This window comes from Sycon ciliatum, chromosome 12 (assembly GCF_964019385.1).
Source record: "Sycon ciliatum chromosome 12, ocSycCili1.1, whole genome shotgun sequence".
NCBI lineage: Eukaryota > Metazoa > Porifera > Calcarea > Leucosolenida > Sycettidae > Sycon > Sycon ciliatum.
Window position 1 is genome coordinate 4,142,597 of NC_088654.1, and position 25,111 is coordinate 4,167,707.

The 25,111-nt window shown below is 46.9% G+C and overlaps 2 protein-coding genes across 3 annotated transcripts in view; both read right to left on the bottom strand.

Annotated features, from left to right (window-relative positions):
* The window catches only part of LOC135828206 (uncharacterized), a 63,527-nt gene extending 62,300 nt beyond the window's left edge, over positions 1–1,227 (bottom strand). Inside the window, exons 1-2 of one of the 2 annotated variants that reach the window (XM_065340660.1) lie at positions 918–1,227; positions 472–759 (exon numbers count right to left, since the gene is read on the bottom strand). In XM_065340660.1, coding sequence (XP_065196732.1) covers positions 472–759; positions 918–947 — 318 coding nt within the window. In that variant the 5' untranslated portion in view covers positions 948–1,227. The remainder of the gene's footprint in view (positions 1–471; positions 760–917) is intronic. The other variant, XM_065340659.1, reaches the window with a different exon arrangement.
* A 16,392-nt stretch (positions 1,228–17,619) lies between these two features.
* Positions 17,620–18,546, bottom strand: LOC135828745 (UPF0746 protein DDB_G0281095-like). The gene has a single exon (XM_065341167.1). The coding sequence runs from the start codon at positions 18,544–18,546 to the stop codon at positions 17,620–17,622; it is 927 nt and encodes a 308-aa protein (XP_065197239.1).
* Positions 18,547–25,111: the final 6,565 nt, after the last annotated feature.

The following is a 25,111-nucleotide window of genomic DNA, read 5'->3' on the forward strand; positions in this document are numbered from 1 at the left end:
CCCTGCCTCATTGAAACGTATGCTGTTCAGAGCTACGAAAATTTCAAAGTTGGGGCAGTGCCTGGTTTCTTCTTGGAACCCCTCCTGTGCACGTATGCGCACTGCAACACCAAAAAAATGGACCGGCAGTGCTACATGTCTGTACGGCCAGCGTCCCGTGGCTGCTTCCCTTCTCAACGGATTTCAATGTCCGCATCAGCATTACAGTGCAGGATTTGTGTATTCCGACACCTCGACTTGCGCAGTTGCTGTGCCTGCTTCTTTTCTTTGCCTTTTCTTTCTTTGCACTTATACTCTTTCCCGAATCATGAACTGTATCTGAGTAGGAGATCTCCTTCACAGGCCTAAAGCCTCTGGCCCGGGTAATCCTTGAAATAATTATAATAAAATAAATGCAAAAATTCAAAATTAATGTACATGATTGTACAGACAGTCGTGTATATCGGATAAAGCAGTGCAGTAGGTACGTACCTGATTTGTGTGCTCCGCTCGCGTCGATATATTCGTCATCGCCGATACACTGCTAGATGCCAACCTGTCGGAACCGCTGGACGACGCCAGCGACGAACTGTCGATGGTGTGCCACCGGGAGCGTTGCGAAGATAAAGACGCCGCGCCGTCGTTGACGGACACGTGCGCTGACCTTGCCGTCAGCAGCGGAGAATTCGGAAGAACGCCGCGCCATCGTGTATGTGGCACGGGTGTTTTCTTTGACGGACGGCGGAAGATGGACGATGACCTTTCTTCCTCCTCGGAGAGCTACAGAAAATACAGAATAGGTGGCGTAACACAGGGAAAACGACACACCCAACACCATTCCGACAAAACAATCTCATTTCTTCATATTTCTGCGCAATTATTTTGAATTTGCTGGCAGGCGTTTCTGCCCAGGGTGTCACCAGGTCACCATCTCTCACCGGCGTAAGCCTCGGGTCTCTTGTCCACATTTCCGCTTCTGCGAAGGCGACGGGCGTCCTTTGCGCGGAAACAGGTGATCCTCAGCGCGCACCTTGCTCCTTCCGGCGGAGCTCAGCTGATAACGCCACGGACTGTCGACAAGGAAGAACGAGCGCTACATAGTCATCATGGTCATAGTGCAGTGGAGATCTGTACAAAAGCGTGACAACGACAGCAGGGAGCAGAATGATAGTTGATACTACTAGATGCCAGACATAGTTGATGGGCTGTCACGTGCAAAAGTACTGACTTGAAGTAGAGCAGTCGGCCCAACTGGCAAGTCGAGTCACACACTGAACTGAGTCTCTGAACGGTGTTTTTTCTTAGTTCGAAAAATCCCAAAAAGCATGAAGAAGACCACCATGGCCAAGGAGAGACCTGACAGGCCACGGCAAACTTTGTTCGGACTCCTCAATAGCAATATCCTCTCAGCTGTCGAGAACAGTCCTTACGATGGTTCTTTCCAGGTTGCATGCAACCATTCCCCCAGCAGAACAGGGGACTAGAATCTAGGACTTCGCGTGCACGTGCTCTGGATCAGAGTCGGCCTGCAACTGGTGTCTGTAGCTGTGACGTACACGTCCTAGATTTGAGGAAAGCCAAGCGATGACACTTTTTGACAGCAAACTAGTAGCATTTTTGAAGTGCACCGTAATTATTATAACGACTTTCCAGCGGGATAGGCCAGGGAAAGCAGTTCCGCAACTACCTGACTACATGACGATTGTACATTCTGACATGTCACATGACAATCGACATGGCAACAGCGAATCCTAGCGCGACTGGCCGTGCTTTGAATCAGCCACTGAAGACCTGTGAGCGCTTGCAGGTCTCCGATTTTCCAATCGGAGCACGCCTTCACTGATTTTGTTGGTGTACAGTCAACTTCGCTAATAACGACTGCGGATATAACGACAATTCGTGAATAACGACCGAATTTCCATGCCCAGAGCAAAGTCCCATCTAACTGTATACGATATAACGACTATCTGAATAACGACAATTCGCGTATAGCGACATGCTTTTAGTGCCCCGTGGTCATATTCACTGCTTGAATAACGACTTTCTGGGCTTTTGACAGCTATTTCAAGTACCTGTCAGTCAAGTACATGTACCTGTCATGCATAAGTACCAGAACCTATGGTGATAAAAGGCACACATGCAAGAAAATGCAGCCAAGGGGGGGGGGGGGCTTTTTTTCCTTTTATAATGTTGGCTTCAAAATTGTTGGATTTACCAGCACACCTATATTATGTATACAATGTACATGTACATGTAGTTGTACATGATTGTACAGTAATCATCATACATGTACATGTACATGTACATGTCTCTGGCCCTGTAGATTATCGCCCATTTGTTCGTTCATGCTTAACCTTTCTAGGGGCTCCCGTAAGAAGACCATAGGTCTGTGGGAAACACCCTAGTAAAATAAATAAAATAATAATAATAATAATAGATGGCTCAAAAAGGCATATTTTTCAATTCATTTCCTTGCATATTGAATTTTTAGTTCCTTGCAACTGCAGTATGAAAATAAAGTACACATTGACATAGAGCAAGACAAGAGCTTGATTTTGATATGCATATCATACTATACAAAATATGGGTTCACATACATTCAAATGGGACTTCGGTTATAAGGACACTTCGCGAATAAGGACACTTTTCTGATGCCCCGCCGAATGTCGTTATTGGCGAAGTTGACTGTATTCAGACCTGCTACCTTCGCAGCAACATGCGCCACACGTACATGTAGTGTTTTTTGACTACCTTCGCAGCAACATGCGCCACACGTAGTGTTTTTTTTTAGGAATTTGAGAACACTTTGTTCTTGCCATCGTCGACTTCAGCATTTCAAATTCAGGAGAAATACCAGGATTCTTATACCGGAGCTTGACGTCTTTTCTGATGTCCACGCGAACGATGTGGGCCGGCACGAACCCCAGAGAAAATATGCACGCTCTGGGACGAAATAGTGCAGAGTGCAATGAATTTGCTTGGAGTGGGCGAGAGCTCCCAGACCACCACGGCTTCCATAGTAAATAGACACGTAGCAATGTTTGAACACAGAAACCAGCGATTCCGACAGAACGACTAAGACAAGCAAGACTTAGTCACAAACATTGCGATGTGCGAAGCGATAATTTAAAGACGCGGAGGAATTACTTATGGAGAATTCGTAAGTAAAGAACACAATACAATAATGGACTCGGATGGAGAGCCAAGAATTAATTTATGCAATTTATACTGAAGAAAGGTAAAGGACAAAATGTTACGAGTTATGACAAATTGTCCGCCAACTTTTATATTGGCTCACCATCCGAGTTCAACTTTGCAATTTATACATTTATATTATTTTGTCCAATGGTCTTGCCAGTATATTATCGTCATCGACATGCATGAACATCCGCCAACGTCCTTCACAGCTGAGACTTTCAGCTCGTGCTCATCTTGGTTGCGCTCACCTTCCCCTCCAATACGGTATTTCTATAATTTAGAACCTTTTAAGTTGGAAGGCTGTTGGAGTGCGCATCCAACATGTGCTAGTTAGTTGTAGAATGCCAGTACCGTCGGTCAGTGACCTGCAATGTTATCGCATGAGCTGATTAATGAATTGTTAGTAACTGGTGGTGTTAGTGGACAGTATAGCGTAACTTGTAGTTCCTTGGTCCTTTATCTTTTGTACAATAAAATACAATAATAATAATTATTACGATCTCTTCGATAAATACCCGTAGAGAACTTTACAAATAATCTACGTGGAGATAATAATTATTTATACATGTAGCTATGAATAGGATGAAGGCCGCAGACATCACGCAACTACGTTACTTGTTTGACATGACATTTATAACAAAAAATATTATTGAAAACCCAGAATCGATTTTCTTGTTCTTATCATCAGTGGGAAAAATACGGAACTAAAGGATACAACCAAAGAAACTGAAGTTTTAAGTACTGTAAATCGAAAGATGTTAGAAATAACATCAAGATACAAGTGCAATAAAACCACTGCACTGTCTACAGCCTGTTCAAAAAGATTATCAATCAAGTTTGGGTCTTAAAAAGTATGAAGATAAGGGAAATTTGGACAACAAAGTACATACATGTAAAATGGCTTGTTAGGGCACGGCAAATTGTTCTGTGACGGTTTCAGAACAACTGGACCAGCCGTTAAGGAGTTAGAATTTCGGCCAGGTATCTTGCCTTTTCCCATGGTTTATAACTTGCCCTGGAAGCCAGTATCGATTTGTTATCAAAACCCACGATTTATCCCTTCCTTTTGGCCTTGTGGTTATGAATGCTCTCTGCTGACCATGAAGTTGTGAGTTCAAATCCCAACAAATCTTCAAGTCAAACATTTTTTCTTCATTTTGCATTGTTTTGGTGATCACGCTGGTACAAGAGTCAAGACAAAGAAGGTGGCTGCGCCAAACGACTTGTTGTTGGAGCTCGTGTTTCCTGCCGAACTGACTGACACTTGACTAGGCACCGGCGGATTATGCCGGCATGATTATTGGCATAATTTGGTGGTTGACAATTTGGAGCATAATTTGGCATCCTTTCGGAGGTAGGAGCATAACTACATGATTGTACATGTACCACAGTCATGTCCAATGCACCTGATCAGTGCTGGTGGTCTGCATGGCAAAGGGTTTGGAGGTCATACAGGTAGTGTTTTTCAATGAAAAGCAGGGTAGAAATCACGACAATACATTATCGTATGCTCGAACTCGTCTTCTTCAAAGTTTTTTCTCGCACTGATAGTCTGATACAGTACATGTAGCAGAAGTTGCGAGTGAATCAGCCTTTATCAGGTATCCTGGGGCGGACGAGACTCAGTGTACGTATATAATAATAACCTAACCAGTTGATTATATGGGAAATATAAACCTGTATATTGGTTTATATTTCCCATATAATCAACTGAGTAGGTTATATTATGCTTATACTGAGCTGATATACAAACTCTCCTCTCCCTCACAAAGGTAGAGATTGGAATTCCAACCCACAAGGGCCACAACTAGGCACCGGCGGATAATGCTAGCATAATAACTAGCATAATCACCCATGTGGGGAAGACCGGCACTGCCCTAGCATAAAGCCTCCAAATGTGACCTTGTCTAGCACAATCGATGTGTGAAACTAGCACTACGTCCAGATGAAAGTGTATGCTGGATGCCACCGTTGCCAGAAGCGTGTTTGGCACTGTTTGCTGCGTTTACGGAGTTGTTCAAACTGCACTGACTTGTACTTGGAGCTAAATATAGCATTGTGAACACTTTTTGCAAATTGATTTCCAAATTTGCAATGCTTGTCTTGAAGTTCAATGTCAATGATACGGCGAGTCTTTTCCAAGTAAGAACGGTAGTTTGTAATTATTTTGGCCTTCAACTTTAGCATGTTGAGTCGTTGGTGACAGTGAAATTAATTATAAAAGTGGTGAGTCCTTCGCTATAAGTGAGCAAACTAGTTGTACTGTCGTACCTTGTCGTAATTTGTTGGCCCGATGGCAGCTATGGGAGACGGAGGCTCTGGTTTTGAAACAGAAGATGAGAGCAGTGAGAGTGATGGCTTTGTTAGCGAAGAGGGAAGCTCTGACTTGGAAAAGAACGGGGCAGCCGACAGTCTTCCAGCAGCACAACCAGCTGCTATTGCCCGCAAAAGGTCGTTTGCAAGAAGTGGAAAGTCGAGCGACTCGAGCCAGAATTCCGAAGCAAAGCGCGTGAGAGTGTCAGCTGGGAAATCCACCGCAGCTCCTCGACGCAGCACCCACGATCGGATAGCAGAATTCCCGGGCGAGTACCTCTCAGTTTCTGCGGGGAAACTCTACTGCACAGCTTGTAACTAGACGATCAGTATCAAGCACAGCATTGTGAAAGCGCATGTGAATAGCCAACGACATGTGCAAGGAAAGGAGAGTAAGAAGCGGGCGAAACTTCACCAACAGGCAATAACTATTTCGTGGAAAAGGTTTTCAAGTGAAAGCACGTCTGACCTGGCGGGAAGCGGTCTGTCACAAGCTGTGTCCGAAGATGTTGTTGTTCGGCGGGCCAACGTTGTTGAGGCTTTCCTAAAGGCTGGAATTCCGCTCAGTAAGGTGGATTACCTGCACCCTCTCCTGGAGAGTTGTTACGGACGTTTAACATATAGCACTCACATGGCTCAGCTGATTCCATTCCTGCACTGCAAGGAGGAAGATGAATTAAAGAAGGAGATATCAGGTGCACCGTATGTGGCTGTCATATTTGATGGAACTTCCCGCCTGGGAGAGGCACTTGCAGAGGTTCTGCGGTATGTGGATGCGGATTTCAAGATTCATCAGAGACTTGTTCGCTTCCATGTACTGGCAAAGAGTCTGGCAGGTCTGGAGTTGTCACGGGAGTTGATCACTGTCCTATCTACAAAACTTCAACTGTCTTCTGGGAAAGTGCTCGCTGTGGTCCGTGACGGTGCCGCTGTTAATGTTTCCACCGTGTTTGCCCTGTGATACTGCCATAATCCGAGTGACTGCATAGGGAAGTCATTATTTCCCACCGCATGGATTGACATTTTTGTAGCACTATTGGCACTGCTAGCATTATAACTAGCATAATCGCTCCAAATAACTAGCAGTGCTAGTAGTACAATTTCCTCATATAACTAGCATTATCCGCCGGTGCCTAGCCACAACCATTGCTCGACGAGTCTTCCTTTCACCAACCTGTGCGGGGCAAGTACAAGACTACCACTGACTCTGTGCAGTGCATGCAGTGCAGTACCATCACACACTCTTTGTGACTTCAGTTTAGTACTACTACTAGTTACATCGGAAGTAACAGCTATGCGCCAAGTAAGTTAGTTTGAACCTCACAGTGCTAGTGACCGTTACCGCGCGCAGATCTCACCGCGGGCTCTGTAAAAGAACCGTTTGCTCACATAGAGTTCGTCTCCTTTCCAAAGTAAGAGTAAAATGAATCACCACGAGCCTGTTGAATCGACTCCCAAACGTTTCTTTGGTTCTTCTGAGGACGACCACGAATCACGATGCCATTATTCAAGCAGCAGTTTCCAAGAACACTGGCAGTGCCACGGATTATGGTTGCGCATGTTCCGTCCGCTCTGCGAGGGACGCGGAAAGGAGAACATCGATTGGAAAACCGTCTGTAGTGAAGTTCCGTCGCCCCTGCTATCTGCATTATTTGTCGATGCAAAAACGCAGGAGGGCTCGCCTTTCTCCAAGAATTGTCTCAAAGTAGCGGCACGCGAGGCTCTTCAGCCGCACATGTCGAGTGCTGCCCTTGACAGACGGAGTGCTGAAACAGGGAAAGAAGGACAGCCTCGAACGTCAGGTGCAGCACAAAGCACCTGTTACACGATCATTGCAGCGACATCGACGACACCAATGGCAACGACGCAGTAAAACTTACCTATTACGAATGGTTCTATCTGATGTTGCGCCTTGTCTTCGTGGAGGCGAAATGTAAGCCTCCATCAAAAAGGGTGACGTTGTATTCTTCATCGTTGACGGGAAAGAGATCCTGAAGTTGGGACCGTCGTGCATGTCGAAAAACCATCAAGGCGGACTGCGAGTCACTAGTGTGATCCTAAAAAAGGAGTTTATATGTATATAATATTACCTGAAGCCGAGTGAATATGGGCGAATATTCACTAGTATACAAACCGAGGCGAAGCCGAGGTTTGTATAACTAGTGAATATTCGCCCATATTCACGAGGCTGAAGGTAATATTAGACTTATACCTCTCCATATTCACCCTCTCGTCCCTAAAACCCAACAAACCAGTCCTGTTGATCATACATGTACATGTACACAGAACTAACGTAAGTCGTTGTTGCTTCACTGAGCCTTCAGACCGACTGGCGTGTTCTTGCCTGAATCGGAGGGCGGCGTGTTCAGAATCTTGTTCAATCGATCGTGTACACGCACTGGTGCATGTGGCATGGGAGGTGACGACCTTGGAGAACACGCTCGTGCCAATCACCATGGAGAACACGCTCGTGCAGCTTTGTGGCGGAAGCCAATCATTAGAGAGGTTTCGTTTCACGCGAAGATTTGACCAATCAGGGAGAGGTTTCGTTTCGGCGAAGATTTGACCAATCAGAGAGAGGTTTCGTTTCACGCGAAGATTTGACCAATCCGCGACCATCGCGCCAATTCGGGAGTCGGTTTATAACATCGAGCCAAGCGGTTCTACTCTCACTTCTTTTCTTTTTAGGCAGCGCTTCGGAGCTGTTGTGTGCCCTAGGAAAATTCTACGCTAACGTCCTTGAACAGGGCTGTTCTGAGTACAAACGAAATTCCTGGCTTGCCGCTTGATCCGCAATCATCGGGCCATTGACATGTTGAGCGTCCAAAACCTTGTTTTCTCGCTGAAACGCTCCGTCTGTGAAGATGCTCACTGTCAGCACCTGGTCACATGCGGATCCAGCGGCAATGGCAAGCAAGGAATTATTTCGTTTGTACTCAGAAAAGTCCTGTCTAAGGAAGTTAGCGTCGACATTTTCTAGGGCACTCGACAGCTCCGGTGCGCTGACTGAAGAGGAATCAAGCGCAGCACCGAGTACTGCTCTCTTTACAGTACAATGTAAGTATCGAAAAGTGGTGAATATAAGTGGTGAATATGAGGTAAGTGGTGAATATAAGCGGTGAATATTCAGCATTATTCACCACTTATGTAGATGGCCAATTGTATGTGGGTGAGTATGGAGTGAGGTATAAACCTGTTTACACACCAGTTTATACACCAGTTTATATTCTCGTCATCGAAGTACCTGTTATATGCAAAATACAAGTCTGGAGTGTTGTGTGGGCCATGGGGAGAGATGCTGTCGCACTTCCTTTTTTCGTTCACACTTTTAATTATGCTGTTATAAAATGTTCTATTTTTGTACACAGTACCCTCAGTTCCGATACTATTCACTAATGAGCGGAACACGAAAATCGATTTCGAATAACATAAACCTTAAAAATTCCATGAACTCGTTATTGTCCGGCCATGTCTGCATCTATTATACTCCTAATTGCACTAATATTAAAAATTGCTTTCTCCACGCCGACTCTTTAAATACCTTAAGCGGAGATACAATAGTGAACAGATAGTTGTTCTGAACAAAGCCTTGCGGAAACGCCATGTTTGTCGTAGTATTGCACTAAATATCTCGTTTCTTCAGCGTTGTCGCGATAATGGCGTGTGCCCGAGCTCCATCCAGAACCGAGTGTACAAGGCCCGGGCATATCATGCACTAGAGATAGAAAGAGTGTTTCTGAAAGAGGATATAGCCCGGTCCTCGGACACACTTCGTACTGTACAGTCTGAGTTTAGAGGATTGTATCGAGCTGCTCGCGCGTTCCTTTCAGTCCACGACTACCTTCGATTTAGTTCCCTAATTGCTGCAAATGACAATAAACAACAAGTCAAGTTGATTGCAAAGTATGAGAAGAATTACAAGTGGTTACGCGTAAAGCGATTTGGTTCGCTCCACATGAATACGGATACAATTATTAACCGCGCTAACATCCAGCTTACTACCGTCCAAAAGGAACTACTTTGCCGGGGCACGGACTTCGGTATTCCTCCAAGCAGCAACAAGAAAGAGGTCATCCTAACAGAATTTGAATTATTTCACAAAAAAACTCATCCACCTTACGCCAGTATCTAATGCCCAACAAGCCGTATGCACTGCCAGTGTTAGGGCAATAGCGGAGGAACATGCCGAGAAGCCTCCTGATCGCAGCACATTCTCCTTATCTCGTGAACATCTTAAAACTCGCCAGGAACTCATTAAAAACAATGCGATCATTATCACCCGACCTGACAAAGGACGGGCCACAGTCATCCTCACTAGAGAGGAATACCTTTCTAAAATGGCAGTCATCCTTGATGATACCTCGAAGTTCTCATAATTAGGCCCAGTCACGACACATGACAACACCGTAAAAGTAGAGAAGAACCTAGTTACGTATCTCAAGCGACTAAAAGCCGAAAAGGAAATTACCAATGGCGAGTTTCTTAAAATCAAGCCAATGGGTTCCATCCGTCCACGACTTTATGGCTTGCCAAAAATACATAAGACCAATTGTCCTTTGCGACCGATACTATCAATGGTTTCATCTCCACAGTACAGCATTTCTAAGTGGCTCTGTGTTATTCTCGGGGTCGTACAAAGTTATTACTGTACGCACACAGTGAAAGACAGTTTCCAGTTTGTAGATATCTTGCGCTCTCATCAGGTTCCCGCTAGTGCTCATATGTGTTCATTTGACGTAGTATCATTGTTCACGAACGTACCATGGGATGAGACAATCGATATTTGTACTGATGTACTGTATCGAAATGATTCGGTAGATACTCCTTGGTTGTCGGAGACAGCCTTCCGTAAGTTAATGTCCTTGGTCACTACGGGCGTAGAGTTCTCGTTCAACGACATAATGTATCGGCAGGTGGACGGTGTGGTCATGGGGTCCCCCTTGGACCCGTTTTGGCAAATATATTCGTTGGATACTGTGAATCCTTGATCAATGAGTCGATGTGGCCTCAGGTATACGTTCGTTTCGTCGATGATTCTTTTACATATTTTGATTCCGTTGAGCAATGTGACACATTCTTTCATCATCTAAACAACCTACACCCAGCGCTTAAATACACATGTGAGCATGAGCATGACAACAAACTCGCCTTTCTGGCTGTGCTGGTAGAAAAATCTAATAACAGCGTCGTAACATCAGTCTACCGAAAGCCCACTTTCACTGGGCAGTACATCGTCTATGATTCATATTGCTCACATCAATACAAGGTGAACCTGGTACGTAACCTGGTGGGGAGAGCAAAGCGGCTCTGCTCCGAAACGAAGCTCAACGACGAGCTGGAATTTCTCAGATCAATATTCCTTAAGAATGGATACCCACATGACTTATAGAACAAAATACTGAAGCAAGAATCTAATAACAAAGATACATTCACAGGTCCTCGGAGGTGTCCTATCTACTTATGCCTGCCTTGGAAAGGCAACGCGTCTGTCAGCATGTCCAGAGCTATCAAGACCCTAGTCAATAAAACATATTTTGCTGCCCACTTCATCCCCGTGTTCACCACGGTACGTGCGTTCATGGTGAGGAAGGATGTCCTACCTCCCCAGCTTTCAAGCCATTTGGTTCATCTCTTTGAGTGCCGGAATTGTGCTGCCCGGTACGTTGGTAGGACTCTTCAACACCTGAACGCACGTATCAGACAACATGTGCCGTTGCACTTATTACCACCACCAGCCAGAGCAAAGCGGCCAAAGCGTGGTAGGCCGTGTAAGAACCCAGTTAGCTCAGTAGACAAACACGCTGTGCCGACAGCGCCGCCTGTTCCCGTGCCACCACCGGCCCCACCACCTGGGGTGCTGTGGGTGGCTGGGGCTGGGGTGGGTTTGCCATCAGTGACCTGGCCACCACTTCTCGACCCACTGCGAACGGCAGCGGAGCCTACTCTAGCACAACATCATCGGCCTGGAATGGAGGAGGGCCACCGAGAGACACTGAACCCTCACCTCGGCAGTTGCCCTTGCCTCCGCCTGAGCCACCCCCTTTACCTTTGGTGACTACCGAGACGGTGGTCCCCCCGGTGCTGGGATCCACGGTGCCGACTGTGTCTGGACAGAGAGGGAGATCATCGACAAACCAAAATGAAACCAATATCCTTACCCATAGACCCAGAAGAAGCACAGCAAACTATTCACTTGAAATTTATGCACGGAATGGACTTGGCCCACGCAAAATGGACATTGGAAATGGGTGGGCAGTAGCAGAGAACCCAGCAACGGTGACGCGGAGCAGCGGTCAAACGACTTGTGATGCTGGTGGAGATGATGGAGCCATGTTGGAGGCTGATAAGGAGTGCAGTGAGACTGAGCATCAAGCGGATGATGAGGAAGTGACTGATGATGATGATGGTGGTGATGAGGACGATGATGATGAAGATGAGACGGAGGACGAGGATAAGGCGGAGGAGGTTGAAGGAAAGGAGCGGGATGAGACGGAAGAGAGCGACGTGAGCAAAAAGTCAGCTGTTTTTTGTCACTTGTTATCACGTCCAGATTGTCTTAGTGTGCACGATGATTCTCACTTTTCTGTTTTGTGCCGTGCAAGTTATGTTAAAGCAGTTGAAGGTTCTGGAAGCTGTATGTATTCGTGTGCATAATCCTGTTCTTTGTAAACAAAAGAAGCATGTAGTCGCGCTAAAGTTGTTCTCGTAGCTGGTTATCAGATGTAAATGTTGTGTCATGTTGCACTGTATCACCTCATGCTTTGTGCCTGCACTCAGTTATATATGTTAGCACTATGTTTGACACCTATTATGTAATGCTGTAGCACTTCCTTTTTTGTTCACACTTTTCATTATGCTGTTATAAAATGTTCTATTTTTGTACACAGTACCCTCAGTTCCGATACTATTCACTGATGAGCGGAACACGAAAATCGATTTTAAATAACATAAAAATCCTTAAAAATTCCATGAACTCGTTGTTGTCTGGCCATGTCTGCATTTACATGTATTATACTCCTATTTGCACTAATAAAATATATATATTTTACCTTTCATAGCATCTCTATTTTGTCACGTCTACATTATTATTATTATTATTGTAGAAGAGAAAAGGACATATGGATACGAGTTAAGAGTAACTCTCCATCACTGTAACATGATACTATATACAGTCAGAAAGTATATACAGTCAGAAACTTTCTGACTGTATATAGTATCATGTTACAGTGATGAAGAGTTACTCTTAACTCGTATCCATATGTCCTTTCCTCTTCTACATTTATTTATGGCTCAACATCCGAGTTTCAAATTATTATTATTATTATTTTTAACTGATTTGAGGGAAAGAGACAAACGGGAAAAGTCTGAAGAAAAAATTAACTGTCACCACCAGGACTCGAACCAGGGACCCTCGCTTGTAGCCAGCGATGCTCTAACCACTGAGCTATGGTGTAGTCGTCCTCCCAGCAGAGGCCGTTCAACATTTTCTTCAGACTTCGTAACTCACACTTTCTGTGAATCCACACAGGCGGGTGGGACGCAGCCCTCACTGTAACCCACACACCTCACGTACAAACTAGCACGCGGGGAGCCCCAAGTCCTAAAATATTAACTGATTTGAGGGAAAGAGACAAACGGGAAAAGTCTGAAGAAAAAATTGACTGTCACCACCAGGACTCGAACCAGGGACCCTCGCTTGTAGCCAGCGATGCTCTAACCACTGAGCTATGGTGTAGTCGTCATCCCAGCAGAGGCCGTTCAACATTTTCTTCAGACTTCGTAACTCACACTTCCTGTGAATCCACACAGGCGGGTGGGACGCAGCCCTCACTGTAACCCACACACTTCACGTACAAACTAGCACGCGGGGAGCCCCAAGTCATAAAATATTTTACTGATTTGAGGGAAAGAGACAAACGGGAAAGGTCTGAAGAAAAAATTGACTGTCACCACCAGGACATTATTATTATTATTTATTATTATTATTAGTCAGTTTGAGCACTCTGGCAAGGTACGTTTGGGCCTGATTGGAAATTTTTATTTCCATTGCTATCAGGTTCGGCCTCATTTTCTCTGTGCTGCGCTCATGAGTTCAAAAAGAACGAAACAGCATGCTGTCCGCAGATTGAGTATTTATTAGTATTTATTATTATTATTCTCAATTCATGGATGACATGGTGTCAACCAATATTATGAATGAGGGCTACCAGCCATGGAATAAAAGAACAAGAAGAGGCAAAAATGCACACGCAAAATATGGCAAGTTAAATGAAAATGAAAATGAAATAAAAAGTAAATCAATCCAAAACCAAAATCAATTATATATCAATCCAACACCCAAATAAATTGTACAGGTAGCGTATGTGATTTACTTTGGAGCTTGAAGTAATACACAAAAAGAATGAAAATCAATGATTAGTAAATGAAGATCGACGTACGTGTATATTTATCAAGCTTAAAAACGCATTGAGGGTGTTGCTGGACTTTAATTGCTGAGGAAGAGAATCCCATAATTGGTATGCTAGGAATACAGGCGATTTGCTCATGGAATTGTTTCTTGAAATCGGGAAACGAAGCGAGTTCCGGCTTGTTGAGGATTCATTGAACCAGTTTAAGGAATGCTGCACATGCTGAGGGGCAGTGATAAGTTTGATTTTGTGAATGTATACGCAGGAGGATCGGTCAATGTAATGTTTCAGAGGAAATGTACAGCAATTTTCATAGAGAACGGCTATGTTGGTCTCGGGCGGCAAACGAAGTATTGCCCGGAGAATCCGTCGATGCACAATCTCCAGCTTTGCAAAGAGGCCATTACCAGCGCCACACCACACCACACAGCAATACAAAAAAATAGGCAAAACGTATGTATGATAAAAGGTCTTTCGGCATTCTGGTGAAATGTAGGGGAGATGGCCATAAAGAATACCGACGACTGAGCTTGCCCGCTTTTCCAGATTCTGGAAATGGTGGGACCAGTCCAATTTGCTATCAAGTGTAACGCCAAGGTGCTTGTGACGAGAGGTTATAGGTATCGGGGTAGGATCATCGGGGAAATGGAAAATAAAAGTTTGAAGATGTGCAACATCTGAAGACGCGTTGGGGACGACAAACATGATCTCGGTCTTGGCGGAGTTCGGCCGGAGTTTCCACCTTCGCATCCACTTGACCACACAGTCTATTCCTACCTGCAGGTCTTGACACGCGACGGAGAGCGACCGGTGACTAGCCAGCACTGCAGAGTGGTGTCGTCCGCATATAGCGAGGTGTTGGGAATTGCACCGATATCATTCACATACATTAGAAAAAGCAGGGGCCCCAGAATTGATCCCTGGGGGACACCAGAACACACGCGTTCAGGGTGGGACAATTGACCCGAGATATTTACTTGCTGTGAGCGACCACACAGGTAACTCTCCAGCCACCGCAGTATGCGTCCTTGAATCGAGAATGATGCTATCTTAGCCATCAGCCCACGGTGCCACACAGTATCAAAGGCTTTAGATAAATCGAAGAAGCAGACTAGGCTGTACTCGCTACGATGGCGATTGTCATGCAGGGATTGAACAACTCGAAGTAGCCGTCAGGCTGTTGAATCACCTCGACGGAATCCGGACTGTGATTGATGGAGATATGGATCTACATGTGCATATTACTTGTCATACATTATTCGCTCACACAGCTTTGATATCGTTGAGAGAAGGGATATGGGACTATAGTTCGTCGGATCCGTTCTTGCGCCTTTGTTTTTGTACAGCGGGATGACGACAGCAGCTTTCCAGGCAGTTGGAAAAATACCGGTGGAGAAAGACAGATTGAATAGCAGACTCAAAGGAAGCGATATCGACGGGCCAATCAATTTCAGCAGCTCGTGTGTAACTCCATCAGGTCCCGCAGCTTTCCGGAGCTTTAGACGCTTGATGCATTTATGCACGGCATAGGGCGTGGTGAAGATAGAGGTGAGCGGCGGCGCAGTCGAGGCGTCCTGCAAAGGCGGGAGCGTCCACTGAGGGTTATCCGGAGTACCAAATGCAATGAACTGCTTATTTAGGGCATTTGCAATGTCGTCAGGTGATTTGATGTCAGCTCCTCGGACGGTGCGGCGTGATACAGTGGGTTTTCCGGTGGAGTCCGACCGCAAACGTCGGATAAAATTGTGTAGATTCGGTGATGGTATTTGGGCCTTTTGGGAGAATGAATCGAGAGTGCGGAGAAATCTGCGGTGCTCCAGCCGCGAGAGGTTACGGGTCTTATTCCGTTCCGCCTTATACACAGCTTGATTTTTAGGGGTTTGATACTTCCTGTACACACTGTACGAGTCACGCTTCCGTTTGATTCGTTCTCTTAATGCTGGTGTTAGCCAAGGTGGTCGGGCAGATTTCGAGGGTGTGCATCGGATTGTCGATTTGCGTCGCTCTAGATAGGACTGCAGTATCTCCTCCAAAGTGTCGTGCAGCATATCTGCAGATAGGGATGGATCACCCCGATGTAGTTGGAGTACAGCCTCCCAGTCAATATGGAATAGACGCTCATTGAGCGCAACTGCCCTTTCATTCGGCACGGATGAGATGTTCAATGAAGCAAGGTGTGGCACAAGGTGATAAGGTGTGAGTGGTGAAAGTAGGTGTAAAACTGTTTCAGTGACCAAGGTTTAGGTTCAACTAAAAGGACAATGACTCAATCCAAGTCTGTTCATTTCCTAAAACTCAGGCTGTGCTGCTGCGCCGTAGTGTTGTCTATTTCCGCTTCATTTTTGGTTGTTTTTGACAACATTACATTTATGCACAAGAACTCATTATCTTTGATTTGCGATATTAGCAACTTTTGGGCTTTTTCTGAAATTATGGATGCGATTTCAGCAACTTTCACCTGTTTTAGAACGGTTGGAAAACGCATAAGTTGCGAATTCTTTATGGCATCTTTGGGAAAGGGCTACCCAGGTTTCTTCTTGGAACCCATCCTGTTTACCTTGTTGTGTTGTCCTGCTACTTCTCTCCCCTCTTCTAACGAGTAGGTTGCATCTTAAGCAAACCAAAATGTTGTTGTCAAAGCCTATCTTGTTGAGTGTAAGATATGTATACAAGAAAGGAATTACACACAATTGCTTCAAGTACTAGTATATTACAGATGAAAGCCAGACAACTCTTACAGATTAATAACAGCCTCGAGAGTATCCATTGACATTGTGCCATTGCTCGACCTGGCAGAGAATTCCGAACGAGGTTCAGGTAGCAAGACATGAAACAGGTAGTACGCGGGGTACATACATGTATGCAGCCAAGAAAAGAAAAGAATCAAGATAATAAATTAATAATTATGAACAAGCCATGCAACAATGCCGGAAACTCATACTGGAGTACATAATATACATTGTATCACTCATGTCGGTGTTTACATGTAGGATGGCAAGAACTATACTTGCATATTAGGCCTTGACGGATTATGCTAATATTTTCGTGAAATTATGCTTTTCGCATTGCTGGAAAAATTGCAGAATTATGCTATTTTTATGCTAAAAGTTATCATATTATGCCGCATTATGCTCATATATGCTGCTAATGTATAATGATGGTTCTGTGCAAAATAACAGGGGATTTTTTTTATAGGGCGTTGTACTGTAGTAGCAAAAGTTCAACGGGGTCAACGCACCGTCCGACCTACAATTGTAGCTACGACCATCACTGATTGTAATGGACTGAACATGTTATCAAGGGAGTCGTAAACCTACGACTTCCTGGTGTATCTACTTGTACTTGTAGAACATGTGCAACTCTATGGAATTTGGTACGAACAGGCGGATTATTCCATTATTTATGCGATTCGTATGCGATTTGCCTCGAATTATGCGATTATTCGATTTTGGTAGGAATTATGCGAAAAATTATGCTAGCATAATCCGTCAAGGCCTATTGCATATTAATGGGTGACATTGACTAAAAAGCATCCTTGTCGGCAGAACACTGATAGTTGTATTTTTCCTGCTGAATTACGTGAATTCGAACTACATGTACATGACTTGCTACTTGAATACTGATCTTGCATGTCCAAAGAACGTATAGCAAACTGACCTATTCCGGTAAACTCATATCCCAGGACCTACATCTGCTATGCCCTTATTGGTCAGATTCAGGATCAGGATTGGAGCATGGCCGTTTTTCTGCGCCCCGCACTTCCGTGTCCTGGTCTTAGGCGTCCAGCTACCGATTTGGGGGTGCCCAGTTCCCGATTTTGGGCGGCCTGTTCATAATTTAGGTGGTCCAGCTCCCGATTTAGGGCGTCCTTCTCCCTCTGCTGCGCGTCCGGCTCCCGCAGTTGAGCGTCGGGCTTCCGCAGTTGAGCGTCCTGGTCCCGCTGTGGGGCGTCCGACTCCAGTTTTAGGGCATCCAGCTCCTTCTCTGGGTCGTACAACTGTAGATATTCAAAGCATTGCTGTTTCGCGGCTTTGACTCGACTTGCCACTTGCCAATTTTGGACATACCCCAACTGAGCGCGAGGCTCTCCAGGGAACCACTGCTGTGAAACCTGACTTCGCCATTTCTCGTCTTGGGCATCCCTCTGCTCGTGTGTTTGTTGCCGGTCTTCGGGGCCAAACACATGCCCATGCAACCCTTGGGGGAGCCGCACTCCTTCGGCCTGCGATTGTGTTTGCCGTTCTTGAGAATCCCGGAATGCCTGTCGCCCGACTTCCGCATCTTGCACTGATCCGCACCATGCTCTGGCTTGCTGCTCTAGATCACTCAACTCTCGGACGTCCATTTCACGGGTGAGCCGTTTTCGGGCATCCCGGAATTCACAATCCTGGCATGCCGGTTGCTTGGCTTGGTCGTCTCGCTCCTGGGCGCGTAGCTCTTGAGAATCCCGACCTTTTTCAGCGGACCGCTCTTGGTCTTGCTCTTGGTCGTCCCGCTCTTGGGTGTCCTGGTCTGGGGCATCCTGCCCTTGGGTGTCCCGCCCTTGGATGTTCTGCCCTTGGGTGTCCTGCTCTTGGTCGTGCAGCTTTTGGGAATCTCTCTCTTCAGCGTCCTGCTCTTCAACACCCCGTTCTCCGATGTATGACATCTCGATGCAGTATTTTACCGTTATCCGTAAGAGAAAAAGAAAAATACAGAACTGAAAAGCCGGTGGATAACCGTTTTTATGTATTTGAAACTTTCAACTTATAAATGGGCCTTTATTCATCGTACTGTGAGATGGATAGCACCAAGAGAAGCGAGGGTAACAGTGTCATCGCGGAAGAAACAGGTATTTATGAGGTGGGGAGTTGCGCTTTGAAGATGGGGGGGGGGGGAGGTCCACTGCTGCACTGCATCATGCCAAATGGCAGGAATTGAGGGGCCATCAAACTTTACAGGCAAACTGATTAGACACCGCTCCACGATGGACATGTTATTGTGACTAATGATTGCTGGTTTCAAGTCATTATTAAGGGGGCAGACTGGTCGTAAAATCCCTGAAAAGTGGAATTTGTAAATTCATATCGAGTGCTACATCAGTTGAAAGGGCATGAACAGCTGCAAAATCTCTGAAATTTTGTCTCGATCTGACCAGCCGTTCAAGAGTTATGGCCGAAAGTGTGCCCTTGCAAGGAAAGATTATTTTGTTGCACGCTGTCATTTGTTGGCAGCACTGTATTTGAATCTGAGCAGACCGTGCGCAACTTGTCGTATCATAGAAACACGCGAAAGTGTGCAGAACGTTGTTCCAAGTCCCAAAAAGTCCCAAAAATCACGTTTTTTAGCCACGTATTGGGCTGCACGGCGGCAGGCGAAGCCAGCAGGACTTTTGCCAGCACCCTCGTGACGTTGCAGATATGTGGCTTGATTATTGTAGTTGACGTTGATTTATTGACTTTGGCAAGTTTGAGTCGTGTCAAGAAGTCAGGTAGGATTCAGTACTAGGCAGTAGTGGAACGTGAGTGGTAATCTTTGCCGGTTTTTGAGGGTATCCTGGATTTGGTGTGCAGCGCTGTGGAAATGGCTTGCTGTGGAAGTCCCAGCACTGGATGCTGTATCAAAGGTACGACCTGGTAGCCTGGTAGCCTCTTTTACGGGCCAATAAAGGATCCAATCTGAACAGCAATGTCAATAAAGCCGCTCATAACGCTAAAAATCAAATCAATTCAGGAAAATTCAATTCAATTCAAAGTCGTGACACATCCGGTAAAAAACAGCAAGAAAATTTTTGTTCTTCTCCTCCCCTTCTCCCTTCCTTGCCGTGGTTGGCTAACACCCTCTCTCTTTGTTTTGGCCGGTGTTCTCACTGTGCTATGAGATGCTGTAATAAATAAATAAATAAATCGGTGCAAAAGAAGAAAAAGGAAATAAAAAGCCGCTTCATTTTAAAGGACCAAATGAAGAAAAGCAAAGAAATACCCACATCAGCGCTAAATTGCACCTTAAATTATAAACAAAAACATGACGCGTCCATTAGCATTGAGGACACTGCCATTAGCGAGGTTATACACACCACTGTTACATCCGTCCCTCAGCCATGGCTAGTGGGCGCAATGCATTTACCGGTCGATGGTATGCAGAGCGAGCCCCTCTGATGCACATAACTGCAGCTCGGAGGAGTGCAAACGACAGATGGCATCTGACATAGTCCATAACCTCGCCGTAGGGCTTGCCATCATGCTGTGCCAGCATAGCGCATAATCGCTTCAAAAACCGCAAGCATTCTGGGGATGCACTGCCAGCCGTGGTGAAGACAAGAGGGGTAAAGTTACCACGGTCAACATTGACAATCCTTTCGCTATACTGCAGCTTCTTCTGCCTCTCGTGCTGGAGAAGGAGGTCAGCGATGGGCTTCTTTGCGTACGAGGCGGCGTCAGGATGAAAGACTCGAATGTCAAGGAAAGTGTTCTGTGCCCTTGTCCAAAACCCACGTATGCGGACGTCAGATCGGGCACCATTTGCCGTGTTGGTGCTGGCAGCTCTGAAGACTTCGCCCTCCAGCGGCGCGAGCAATGGCTCCACAGACACGTCAGGGCACACCTCCGTGACTAAGTCCGCTATCATGTCTCGTACCTCGTTATGTCTAATGGTAGGAAAGCCCCCGGTTGGGCAGCACATCGCATGAGCCACGGTGAAATCCTGGCCACACACGCATTTCTCCGGGACATCCCTCAGAGGCCATCCGTACCTCAGCGCAATGGCATCGCGGAAGTCGCACTTGGACAGACTGAAGCCGTGCTCACGCAGCGGAAGGGTGTGGAGCCAGCTCGATACACCCTTGGCCGAAAGGTGTTCCAACTGGCGGGCGGCAAGCGGAGTAAGTGTTTCCTTGGCGCTCATATACCGCTGTTCGTCATGTTTTAGCCGTTACGCCAGAGCTGCTGACTTGGCTCGCTGGGCTGAATGAATTGCATGCTCTATCGATATCGAGGGCCTGGACCGGTCATTCTGGTCGAGTATCTCCAGCGTTTGATCTGATGTGATTTTCCTCGACGTCTCCAGAGCCCCATTAGCCATTTGAGACAGCGATGGCACGGCAAAGCCACCCAGGCGTGTGGGAAGCTGAAGAACAGCCCATTCGTTGTCCGAAAATGCCTCCCTGCCAGTTACCGCAGGTATCAATACCGTGCGCATCATGTCATCCATCTGAGAGAGGCAATCGGCTGGAAAAGCCCCACTCGCCTACTCGCCGCCGCATATGCTCGGCAACAGCATCAGACTCGCCAATGTAGGAGCCTAGGTATTTCGTGGCGCCGGTCACGATACGTATGCCAGTACCAGCAAACATATTGTAGGCTTCCTCCTCCTGCTCGGGCTTCACGAGAAGAAGCGTTTTCTCCGGGTTGGTGTTGTATCCGTACAGCTTGCCTTGTTCCTCAACGCTGTCCCACCATCCACGGAGACGAGTCAACTGCCCACCCGCACCAGAATCATCTGCATACCACGTTTGCCGTACGGTAGGATGCACAACCTGCAGTGCCTGGACTAGAGGGAGCGTCGCTAAAGCGTAGAAGACCATGGACAACGGGTCACCTTGCGTAGTGCCCTCGTCGGACGAAATCTCACCACCACCTGCAACAAAGAGTCGAGCCGGGGTGTTATACGAATTTTTCAGTATTGTCGCAATAGGTGGACACAGGTATTGTACATTGTGCAAAGCTGCTTGTCTGTTCAAGCAGTTGAAGGCATTACGTGCGTCTACCAAAAGAACAGTCTCGCAAGACTCATCATCATAAAGGCGTTGCATGGCATGAACAGCAGCTTCGATGCCCGCAGGAAGACCCGAGCATTTCTGTATGAAACCCCACGCTTCTTGAACATCTTGGTTAACAACTTTCAATATCGCTCTGGTAATGATGCGGCGCAGGACTTCCCCAACACCGATTGGGCGCACACCAGGCTTCTTGTCCAGAGCCACAAGTCGGCACGCGAGAAAGGGTACCAGGCCAGAGGGTGCAACGTTGGAACTCGCAAGGAGGTGCGCGAGTCCAGACATTGCACTGCACATATTTGTCGATGCGCCTTTAAATGAAGAGCACATCCTTCGCCAACAAGCCGAATCAAGACCAGACGGTCCAGCCGAACCCTCGCAATGCAGCGCCGTGTCTCGCAATAGTGAGGACGTGAGCTAGTCGAATCGGATTGGGTGGACGTTCTCCCGGGCACCCTGCAAGAGTACCTCCGGGGAGGCAGCCTGCACTGCAGGGTGCTTCTCTTGCAATAGCTGGCGCACGGTTGCCTGAGAGCCATCAGAAGACGTCACCACGTCCTCAAGCTTCAATGTGCCGGCTGTGGATTCGGGCTGCAGACTTTTCAACGCCTCATTCACCCTGCCAGCAGTCATACAGTCGGCGAAACGTCGAGCCGCATCGTCCTGTCCGCGCTTCCTGTCGCCCGAGGCCCGACCCCCTGTGCTGCGCTGAAGAGAGCGACCTTCCTCCAGTAAAGACTGAATGTCGTTACTTTTCCAAAGCCGCATCCGCCTCTGTAGATGACCACTGTTTTCCTTGTCTGTACATTTAGCTCCCGTCCGCTGCAGCGTGAGAACCGGCAGGATGGAAAAGTAGAATAGTGCATCGGTGTCGTCTCCGCCAGACTGAACATACTTGTTGATGTAGGAAGAGAGCTCATTAACAAGCTCCTTCCCGACAGAACCACATGATATCTTGAAGAATGACTTCCTCCAGTGAACCACCTCGTCGTATATCTCCTGGGCCAGCGGAGTACTGGGTTCCATCAGGCCGGCTGTTGGGATGCCAGGCGCCTGTGCCGAAGACACTGGGCGTCCCCCACCAAGAGACCCGTCCCGTTGAGAAGCGCCCGAGCCCTCAACCCCCAGCAACGCGATGGGAGGTGCCGTGGCCAACAATGGTGGAATGTCTTGGCTTGATGATGCTGGTCCGTCGCCACTCACCGTCTCCATATCAATCAGGCTCACTGACGATGCCTCAGCTAACACAGGCACAGCACGAGTCGAGGACGATAATCTCGCAGGAGGTCCCGGGTCAAGCGCTGAGTGGTCGTCATCACTGCGGGGATGTGTGCGGGGATATGTCCGTCTGGTCCAAGCGGGAGGCTGACTGTGCCAATTAGTTGTGGGGTCAACGCCGCGATTGGCACTCGGTACACTTGATGCAGCGACCACTGGGACGTGCAGAGCACATCCAGAGGGTTGCGAAACGACACTGGTAGGATGACCTGCACCTTGACTACTATTATCGCCAGCGGGTCGGGAACTGTCATCAGCGGTCGATGCTGTGCCGCGATTCTTGCACGTCGATGGGGTATTGCGACTGGGGTAGCAATCTGTACAGACGGTGTGAGAGGTCTTGCACGGGCACCTGGCACACTTTCCAATTACCGTACACTGACAACAAGGCATTATCGGTAATGAACACCGCGCTCCGCCGACCTGTAAGGGAGAAGCTAGCAATACCACCTCCAGCCGCACGGCATCCCAACGCGAGGAGTGCGAGTCCAGGGATGATGAAGACGCCACAAGATGGTGAAACTCTGCTAACTAAAAATACACGTCAGACACAAGGAAAAAAAGAAACAAAACCCAGCACAACACTGGAAAACAGCAGCAAAGCAGCGGTCGCATGCAAGGCTTCTTCTCCCGTGTCCAAGCAAAGCAATCCACCAAGTCACTTCTCCAAAGCTCCAGAATCCCAAACCGACCACTAAGCCAACATCCAACATCCAGCGATAGCAGTAGTAGTACGCACTCCAGTCACGTGACAGAAAAGCAGCGGCCGCATCCAAGGCTTCTTCTCCCGTGTTCAAGCAAAGCAAGCCACCAAGTCACTTCTCCAGAGCTCCAGAATCCCAAACCGACCGCTAAGTCAACTTGGGTCTGTGGGAGTCTGTGTTTGTTTGGCTCCTGGGTGGCTCGCACACCGTGGCACTATGGCGGAAGTATAGTAGAGTTTTTCCGGCCTCTAATTTCCCAATACTTTAAAATTCTCCGTGAAGTCCAAATTTGAAATTGCAATTTGTATTTGCCCGCAGTGGGCATAGTTTGATGCGCTCCCCATGATATCAAGCGAATGGCCGAGGGCCCTATTGATTGGTGTGAGTTGCCAGTATGATGCAAGCCAGATATGGATTGATTGAAGAAGGATAGATTTACCATCACTGTGGATAAGAGTCATACTGTAGCTCAGTTAGTTAGAGCATTGCTCGCGAATAGCAAGGTCCCTGGTTCGAGTCCCGGTGGTGTGACTGATGATTTTTTCTTTCTTTCATATCTGGCTTGCAAGTGTTCAGTTTCGGAGAGAAAAGAGCAGTACGTGTCATGTGGCCTCCAATTTCCCAACACATTAAAATTCTCCGTGAAGTCCAATTTTGAAATTGCTACTTGAAGTATAAATATAAGAATAATTTCTCTTCTTTTGTGGACTTGTTATCTTTGCAGTACACCTCCAACTCGGCAATACACAGTAAAACCTGTCAAGGCGACCACTCGGTGGCGACCACCTGTCCTAGAAGACCACAGAAACCAGGACCGAGGGATGCTTATTCCAGTCAAATGAACCTGGACAAACAGACCACCTGGTAATAAAGACCACCTTGTGAAGGTCCCTTGAGCGGTCGTCTTAGACAGGTTTCACTGCACAACGCCCTCGGCTACACCACGTACAACGATTGTTTCGCCACCTTGCTCCAGTGGAACCAAGACGTGAGATCGGTGTTAATTAAGCAGAGAAACACTCTTGTCACCAACGTAACCGTTGAAATGGCAACAGTTGAACATGGGTAAACGTGAGGCCGCAGCTGGTGTCAAAATGTCGTCATGAAACGAAGTGTGGCTTGTCAAATGTAAGGATGTGAAACCTTAGCGCTCAATAGACGTGTACATGTACATGTATAGCCAACCCCCCCCCTCCCACCCCCACCTCCATAGTGCAACTCTGATTGTACCTGTTTGCTTCGTGATAACACTGTCACACTCGCTTGAAGTCGCTTCTCTTCGTGCTATCCGTCTCACAGTACGATGAATCAACGCCCATTTATACGTTGAAAGTTTCGAATTGTAAGAACATTTTCCATTAAGTGAGTGGTTCACTTTGCAAGAATGTGCTGTAGAGACATTTGAAAGGTTATCCACCGGTCTTTCTGTTCTGTGTTTTCTCTTTTTCTTACGGATAACGGTAACATACTACATCGAG

Bases quoted from the DNA above. Each gene is read 5' to 3' on its own strand.
- LOC135828745 (XM_065341167.1), bottom strand. From the start codon at position 18,546: ATGTCATACATCGGAGAACGGGGTGTTGAAGAGCAGGACGCTGAAGAG.